General features: G+C 70.6%; 1 protein-coding gene across 3 annotated transcripts in view; it reads right to left on the minus strand.

Annotated features, from left to right (window-relative positions):
• LOC129205808 (dedicator of cytokinesis protein 2-like) overlaps positions 1 to 8,607 on the minus strand; it is a 76,945-nt gene extending 68,338 nt beyond the window's left edge. The window contains exons 1-13 of one of the 3 annotated variants that reach the window (XM_054824050.1): positions 8,484 to 8,607; positions 6,617 to 6,700; positions 6,373 to 6,413; positions 6,096 to 6,151; positions 5,900 to 5,996; positions 5,691 to 5,839; positions 5,067 to 5,202; positions 4,778 to 4,932; positions 3,878 to 3,959; positions 2,589 to 2,724; positions 1,193 to 1,268; positions 662 to 741; positions 28 to 153 (exon numbers count right to left, since the gene is read on the minus strand). In XM_054824050.1, coding sequence (XP_054680025.1) covers positions 28 to 153; positions 662 to 741; positions 1,193 to 1,268; positions 2,589 to 2,724; positions 3,878 to 3,959; positions 4,778 to 4,932; positions 5,067 to 5,202; positions 5,691 to 5,839; positions 5,900 to 5,996; positions 6,096 to 6,151; positions 6,373 to 6,413; positions 6,617 to 6,700; positions 8,484 to 8,526 — 1,261 coding nt within the window. In that variant the 5' untranslated portion in view covers positions 8,527 to 8,607. Of the gene's footprint in view, positions 1 to 27; positions 154 to 661; positions 742 to 1,192; positions 1,269 to 2,588; positions 2,725 to 3,877; positions 3,960 to 4,777; positions 4,933 to 5,066; positions 5,203 to 5,690; positions 5,840 to 5,899; positions 5,997 to 6,095; positions 6,152 to 6,372; positions 6,414 to 6,616; positions 6,701 to 8,483 lie in introns of those variants that run through there. The other 2 variants (XM_054824052.1, XM_054824051.1) reach the window with 2 other exon arrangements.

The following is an 8,607-nucleotide window of genomic DNA, read 5'->3' on the forward strand; positions in this document are numbered from 1 at the left end:
GATGGTCCAACCCACCACCCTGCTTGCCTGGCATGATGACCTCCGGGTAGCCCAGCTTGCGTGCCACCACCGTGCTGCGGTCCACGAGGTGGGGATGGTCCTTCCGCACTTGGCTCAAGTCTCCCCACAGCATCTTCAGGGACACCCAGAACCCTGCCAGGACGCAGCACGGCACGTCGCCCCATGGCCAGCTCAGCCGAAGCTGTGCCGTGCCGGGCAAGGCCGCGGCCACGTGCTCCTCCTGCGGAAGCGGCTGCCCCCCACCCCCCGGGCTCAGCCCCGGATGCGTTTGGGTGGGTGGTGGCTCCCAGTCACCCTGTACAGCTCCCATCCCGACAGCCGGGACAGTTCACACAGTGAGCCCCGGTCGCACCCCGGGGCAGATTCGCACCCCCGTGGGTGGCCGCTGCGGTTTTTCAGCAGGTGACAGCGTGCAGGAGCCTGGGGGAGGCAGCGGGAGGGGGCCCAGGGACCAGAGCGAGCCCCCAGACCCTGCGAGGAGTGGCATGGGGGGGCTGCCCCAGCACGGGGGCCGGGTCCCTGAGCACAAGCAGCAGCCGTGGGGACACGTGGATGGGCCGGGAGGGGGTCTCGCCCCGTCCCCCACCACGTACTGCAGCGCAGAGCGGGCACGCAGGGCAGGGGGGCGCGGGGGCTCTACCTTGTCCCTTGTGATTGATGTCCTTCCCCTCCACCGCTTTCCTGATCATGTTGTGAAGAAAATCGTTGTCAGCAGCCGCCCTGCAAACACCGGAGCGGGGCGGTTCGGAGGAGCTCCCCGCCGGGCACCCCAGGGAACCCCGCACGGCTGCTCCCCGCCTGCCAGCAAAGCAAACAGCAGCCCGCAGCCCGCTGCGGCCGCCCAACCCGCCGGCCTCCAGCCCGCTGGGACGGAGGTGCAGGACGGCACGCACGGCAGAGCTGGGACCTGAGCACACGCGCGTGCCCCGAGGGGCCGGGAAGCGGAGCTCCGGCGGGGCTTCAGGATCTCCCAGTACGTGGCTGCCCGCAGAAACACCTCACCGAGGTCCTGGAGACGTCGTGTCCCAAGGACCCACAGTCCCTTTGCAAAGCCACATTTAATGGAAAAATCTGTTCTCTCTGATCCCGGCACCTCTCGCCCCCCTCACGGCCACTGTCCCCGTGTCAGGCGGGCCCACGGAGCGCTGCCCCCCGCCCCCGCGGGACTCACAGGTGCACAGGGATGAAGTGCTGCTTGTCCTCGTCGCTCTCGCACTTCCCCTTGGTGATGTCCGTGATGTCCATCACTGCAACGGCACAGAGGCGGCAGCATGGGGCGGCTGCCACAGGCACTGGCAGCCCCAGCCCCTGTTGCCAGGGCCCTCCGGGCCAAATCCTCCCGGGACCAGCACCCGGGGCCGGTTCTGTCCCGTCCTGCAGCTCCTCCCGTGCCCCCAGCACCGACCCTGCTGTGCCGCGGCCGGTGCTCCACGGGGAGGTCATCGCACCCCACCGAGACCCCTCTGCCACCCCATGCCAGACAGCACCGAGCTGCGCGGGGCTCTCGGCTGGGAGAAACCCCGCACCCACACAGCTCCATGGTGGACGGACGTGCTGCCAACACGGGCTGGGAACTGGTACCCTGGCACAGCTCACCCATGGGAAACGCTCCCGGGGGGGCTATGCAGCAGCAGCACCGGCATCGGCCCCCCAGGGAAGGGTCCACAGGTGACCTCAGAGCTCTGGAGCAGATTTTGACCAACATAAGCCTTATCCAGAACCTCTCCATTGCCCACGGACAGGGGGTTTGGTGCAGGACGGACAGGGGGTTTGGTGCAGGATGGACAGGGAACCAGAGTGGGCACCAGGATGAGCCATCCGGCCCCTTCCCAGGGACACACTCAGCCTGGAGCGCAATCAGCTGTCGATATGTTCGTAATTCACCTGGTAATTGCCCTGTGGCTGACGTCCTAGCACACGCTAATTAGCTAAGTAAAATCAATAATTTCCTAGGAAGCCCATCCAGTGGGGATCAATACCCAGAGCAGCACCACGGGCTGAGGCGGGGAGCTCCCCGCTCCGCTGGGGACGGGCACCACGGAGGGACCGGGGCCGCTGCGGGGGCACCTCCGGCAGCCACGTGGCAGGGAGGGACAGCTGGGCCCCCCCAGTCCCTCTCCTCTGCCGGGGCGGGTGCATTGTGTCCCCAAGCACCCGCGGCCCCAGTGGGGCAGGGCCGGCCCGTGGGGGTGACACGAGGGCGGCCAGGGGAAGCGCTTGGCTCTGGCCATCATGGGAGCGGGGAGCCAAGGCTTTCCTGGCTGCCGGAGTGGCCGTGCCAGATCCCCCCCCCGCACCGGGCACATGTGGGGAAGGCCCTGCGCCGCCATGGGAGACAGGGCAGCGAGCCTGGGGGGATGGCAAGTGAGAGTCGGGGTCCACGCGTGGGGATGGGAGCTGCTGGGCTGGAGGAAGGAGCAACCCCGGGGCATTGCTGCCCCGAACCACGGCACCCCACGGCCAGCGAGCCCCACGGCTCCAATGGCCAAGAGGTGGGTGCTGGGGGTGTCGGCACAGACAGCGCCGGGGGTTCTCCTCCCGGCACCCACGGCAGATCTTGCTCTCACCCGAGATGCCAAAGGGCCGCCGGAGGCCCGTGCTGAGCTTGCGGCTGTAGGTGTCCCGCAGGTCCATGCGTCCCACCCGGATGATCTGGCACACCAGGAAAAGCCTCTCCCGCTTCAGGTCTTTGCTGCCCAGGTCCTGGGGGGACACAGGGGCTGCCTGAGCCAGGCGCCGGCGGCACCGTGCCGGAAGCGTCTCTGCCGGCGCCGGGTGACCACGGGGTGCCCGGAGCTGTGCGGGAGGATGAACCAGAGGGTGCAGAGCCACTGCGGGTCCCTGCTCCTGGCACCCCGGCTCTGCCTGCAGGGGCTGGGGAGTCCTCCTGCTGCTGTGCCCCACAGAGGGCTCAGCTGAGGGCACACAGCCCCGCTGCCCAGGGAGCCTGGGGTTTCTGTGCAGCCCAGGCAGCCCCAAGCCCGAGGGACGGGGATGATGCTGGGGCTGGTGGAGACCGATGGCCCCACGGGGTACCCACGCGCCAGGCAGCAGGGCCCGGGGGGACACGCTGCCCTGGGAGGGAGCAGGTCTGACGCAATTTAGGGCTTGGTGGGGTGGCCACGCGGCTCAGCTCCGGGCACTCAGGGGGGCCGGGTCCCACGGGTGCTGCCCCTGCGTGAGAACCTTCCTGCAGGGCTGCGGCACGGGGCTGCGGCATGGGGCAGGGTCAGGACGCAGCGCACGGGGACGCGGCACACGGGGACACGTGGCCGATGCCAGCAGCGGGCAGGGGTCAGAGGTGGCCGAGAGCTGGGGGAGCTGGACCGCAGGGGCTGGAAGTGCTGATGCTGCTCATTAGCATTGATTTTCCCGGCTCATCTGCATATTGATGGCTCCGCTTGGGCCGTCCTGAGGGTCAGCTCAGCTCTGCTGGTGCAGCGGGAAAATCGCTGGGTCAGCAGGCGCTGCCTGCGCCTCCTCCCGCCCGCGGCCAGGGACCACCGAGCCCGGCTGCGGGAGAGGGATGGAGCGGGGATGGGGGCACGGGCACCCCGACAGCCCCAGCAGCCCTGGCCCTGGGAGGGGAGGCCGCAAGAGGAGGGTGGGCACCCACGTCCCGGTGCCAGGACCAGGGGCTGCGCAGGGGCTGCGGGGCTGGGCAGCGCGGGAGAAACAAGCAGCAAGGAGAGAGGAGCGGGAAGGAGTGGGGGGCTCGAAGGGGGACACGGGCATCCGAAATGCCGCTGGGGGGGAGGGCACCTCTGCAGGCAGCGGGGAGGGGAGGAGGCGCAGGCAGCTCTGCAGGAGGGAGAGGCAGGCAGCAGCAGCGCTGCTCCCGAGGGTCTGCGCTCACCGTGAAGATGGCCTTGAGGTTGTTGAGCAGCTCGATGTCCTGGGGGACGCCCGTGCTGGCCCAGCGGATCACGTAGCTCTCGCTGCGAGGGGAAGGCGAGGGGGGTGAGGAGCCCGCGACGGGGGCCGGGCACCAGGACGGCAGAGCCGGAGCCGGGGCACAGCGGGGGTCCAGCCAGGCAGAGCGGCCAGCAAGCAGGCATGGGCACGCACCACGACGTGGGCTGGAGTGTTCCAGCCATGGGCAGGGCGCTGCTCATGCCCCGGTTCGCGTGCCCGGCCCCTGCCAGCGCCCACCGCGCAGACCCCTCGTCCGACCAGCGGCCCCAGTCACACACACAGACTGGCCCAGCCTGCCCGGCCCCAGAGCAGGAGGCTGCCAGACCAGCCCTGCCCGCAGGACGGGCAGCTCGCAGGCGCTCCGGGCACGTCGGCTCACCAGTCCCTTGCACGGGGCCACGCTGCCCCAGCGGTACCCGGGTCTGGCACGGGCTGAGCTGGCATCTGCCTGCCACGGGCAGACCAGCACAGGGCAGCACGCCACAGCCCACCCACGACGGGCCATAACGTGTCAAACACGCACCACCCCGGGCAGGATGAGCCACGGGCTGTCCCACGGGACGTGACTGCACCCCTCGCATGCTGCCGACAAACCCTCCCGCTCTGGAGGAGAAAACCCGGCGGGGAGAGACGTGCCTCTCTCCCGGTGAGATGAGATGTGCTGGCTCGTGCTGAGCTTGCAGGCAGCCAGGCTGGGCAGGACGGGCAGGCGGGCAACGGGGGCACAGGGGCTTCCCCGCACAGGGGGGACAAGAGCGGGGGATGCTGCAGGGAGCAGCGGGACAGGCACCCAGCTGAGGGGTCTGGCAGCGGGGCTGGTCCTGCGCCGCTGGGGCCCCACCTGATCATGCGCTGCTCGCCGGGGTCGTACAGTGCCATGAAGAGCTGCGCCTCCTCGCCGATGTTGCAGACGAAGTTGCGCACGCAGAGGTAGAGGCTGTGGGAGGGCGAAGCTGCCAGGCGGGCGCTGCAGCCCAGCGCGCTCTGTTGCGGGCTCTGTGGGGCATGAGGCCGCTCAGCCCCACGGCTCAGCCCCACGGCACGGCCCCTGGCGTGGCACGGCCGCGCATGGGGCAGCAGGCTCTCGGCACGGAGGGGTCAGCGTGCCGGGGGCCAGGGCTGACTCTCACCATCTCCTCCTGGATGCGCTGCGTGACAGTCTGCGCAGCCTTCTTGTGCGCCTGGAAGAGGCTGATGACGCTGGTCCTGTCGGGGTCCAGGATGTTTTCATCCTCGTCCCGCACCACCAGGTCCAGTGAAAGGATCCTGCGGAGGCCAGGACAGGGTGAGGCAGGACCCGGCGCTCGGCTGGGCCGGGGGGACACGGGTCTGTGCATCCCGCCGGGACCCGCCTGCCCTTGCACGGGGTCTGAGGGTGCAGGCACGGCGTGGGGGCAGGACAGATCCCGATGGGTCCTGGCCAGCAGCGGAGCCCTGGCAAGGGGATGAGCCGGGCAGCACCAGGGACACTCTCCTGCCCCAGCCAGGGCTCGTCGGCGATAGCCCTTGACTGGGTGGCTCGCACGCCCACCAGCACACTCGCTGTCCCCAACGGCCACGGGATAGCCAGCCAGGACAGCGGCGACACAGGGTGAACGAGGGACACCCAGCCAGATGATGGGGACACCGGGACGGCCAGCCAGGCTGGCAGGGACACTGCAGCAGAGGGGCTGAGCGTCCCTCAGCACCGCGCAGCCCGTGCCTGGGGTGGGGGCAGATGCCCGGGCGCCCCCGTGCTCCATCCCCGTTCTCACTTGTTGCCGTAGTCGATCTTGCCGGTCACCTCCTTCTTGAGCTGCAGGAGCTCGTCCTTGGGCAGCGTCCCCGAGAGCAGCTGCGAGCGCCGCTCCATCAGCTCGTACATCATCCGCTTCACCTGCCCGTACCGCTCCGTCTGCCCTGCCTGCGGGCAGCGGCGCAGGGTCACCGGCGTCCCTGCCAGTCCCGCTCCGCCTGCCCTCACCACGTAGAGCTGCTTCCAGATGGTGGCCCACTCCCGCAGCGTGGTGGTGATCTCCTGCACCATGGGCATCTCGGCGGGCACCACGCTCTCCTCCGCCCTGGGGAGAGGCACAGGGACACGGGGAGCCCCGTGGCACCGCACGGGCCCCCGCACCGGGCAGGCAGATGGGGCCCACCCTCCCGTGCTCGGTACCTACCCCCTGCGCGCCACCACGGCACCCTTCAGGTGGATGAGCGAGGCCGGGAAGATGCCCTGGGGGAGCCGGAGCCGTCAGCACCCGCGGTCGAGCTGGGCAGGAGACAGCCCTGCCCGAGGGGCCAGGGGCTCCCCGCCCCAGGACCAAGGGTCCCGCAGAGGGTCCCGGCCTGGCGATGCCGCAGGGTGCCCGGCGCGGCCCCGCAGCAGGGACAGGGCAAGCCGCCGGCGGTGCCCGCACCCCCCCTGCACCCGGACCCCAGCAGCCCCTCACCTACCCGGGCAGCCCTGTTCCTGAGCGAGTACCCCCGGTACCAGCCTGCAAGGGGAGGGAAGGGGACGCCGTCAGCGGGGCTCGGGGACCTGGCAGCCTGCGGCGGGGCAGGGCTGGGTGCCTGCTGGCAGCGCCGCCAAGAGAGGGTGCACAAAGCCCCCGCATCGGGGCGCAGCCGGGTACCCAGCCCAGCCTCTCCCCGGCAGGGGACAGCACGGGGCCTGGCCAGGGCTGCCGGACCCCCTTACCCTCGGAGGCTTGTAGGATGTGCACCGTCTCCCCGATCTGCAGCGGGAGGTGATGCTCGCTGGTGCGCGGGAAGTTCCACACGGCTGCGGGGAGAGGGGCCGGGAGCCGTGAGTAGGGGTCTCTCACCTGAACTGCCCCCACCAGCACAGCCCCTGGGCCCTGAACCCTTCGGGGCAGCACGCCCCATGGCCAGCCTCCCCACGGGAGGCAGAGCCCCCTCAGCGGGCATCGCTCAGCCCCGAGAGACGGTGCAGAGCCCCAACCCCACACAAACGGCGTGAGACCCCCGAGCACGCACGGTGTGAGGCAGAGGAGCGCTGGCCACAGCGGAGCAGGGGTGGGGAGCAGACCCCCGACACCAGGGGAGCCGCACCACAGCCTGCCCGGGGCTGGCAGCTCAGGGACACGCAGGGCAGTCCCTGGGGACAGTGGGGGCCGGCGGCAGGGCCAGCGGAGGGGCAGCAGGAGCGCAGGAGCTCACTGACAGCCAGACACTTCCTGCTGCGGCACAGGCTGCACCCGGCTGGGCTGCGGTTAGTCCTGCCGCTATTTCTAGTCCTGGGGACAGTGACAGCTCTGTCCGGTGGAGGCAGCCCCGGCTTGGCCCCAGGACCGGCTGAACCCTGCACCGGGGGACGGGCCCCTGCAGACATCCCTGTACCCGGGGGGTCCCTGCTGGGACGCTGCCTGTCCCCACCACCAGACCCAGCCAGGGCCAGCTCGTGCTGCGACACCCCCGGACCCACACGGCTCATCGGGACCCCTCGTGCTGGTCCCGGCACACCTTGCAGCACCCTGAGGTCCCACAGGACCCAACCTGCCACCCTGCCCTCCGCACGAGGACCCTGAGCCAACCCGGACCAGCACCCGGCCCCGATCCGGGCTCGCTCCCCTCCAGCCCCTTCCCACCCCCAGGCCCCAGCCAGGCAGGGCTCCTCGCAGGACCGGTAACACCCGTCAGGCGCAAGCAGGAACTGAGAGGAGACCCTGCTCCGGGTGCTGCCCAGGACCCCGCGGGGGCTCAGCCCTGCTCCAGGTGCTGCCGGCAGTGCAAGGGGAGGGTGCGGGAAACGGCCCTGGCCAGAAATGGGAAGAGGCACAGGGCTGCGAGGGCCAGCACGGGGAGCGTGTGCTCGCACAGGGGCTGGGGTCAGCACCCCTGAGCTGGGGGGTGGTGCAGGGAACGGAGCTGCCCAGGGCTTTGCCGTCACCAACGCAGGGGCTGGGAGCAAAGCCGCAGCCGGGACCTGGCGCACATTATAGGGGTGGCTCTGGGCTCCCCCAGGCACCTCCTGGAGAGCTGGTCACGCTCGAGCCAAGGATGCCCGTTAACGAGCTAACGACCCCTTGGGTGGGGGCTTCTGCGCTTCAACAGCCAGGCTGAGCGCAGACCCACAGCTCAGAGGGGGGGCCAGATCCTGTGCCAAGCCCTCTGCCCCAGTGCTGTACCCCCAGCCCCACCCAGCACCAGCCATGCCCAGCCTCTGGACGTGTGGATCCCACCGACACCTGCCCTGCTCAGCCCCCATCCCCTGGGCCACCCGTCACCAGCCCTGCAGCCCCCCACCGACCCCCCCAGTGCCAGCATCACAGGGACCCGGCCCCCGCATCACACCGCCTCACGCCGCCGACGGCCCCACGCAGCCCAGCCCCACCGGTGCCGTTCACCCCGCAGACCCACACCATCGCCCGGCCACCATCGCCCGCCCCTCTACACAGCCCACTGCCGCAGTGACACCGCAGCCGGGGACACCGTCAGCATCACCGCAGCCGCGAGCGCCCCATCCTGCCAGCCCCGCACCCCTCCGCCAAGCCGGGGAGCCCAGCAGGGCCCGGCGCCCGCTCAGCCCCGAAGCCTGCACTCACCCACGCCATACTTCTCCTCCTTGGTGGGCAGCCACGGGGCCATGGCGGGCTGTGCCACGGGGACCGGGGCCCTACGCGGGGCGGCTGCTGGTTCCTCCTGCCGCGCTCCCCGGGTCACGTGTTA

The sequence above is a fragment of the Grus americana genome, chromosome 4, assembly GCF_028858705.1.
Source record: "Grus americana isolate bGruAme1 chromosome 4, bGruAme1.mat, whole genome shotgun sequence".
NCBI classification, from domain to species: Eukaryota; Metazoa; Chordata; class Aves; order Gruiformes; family Gruidae; genus Grus; species Grus americana.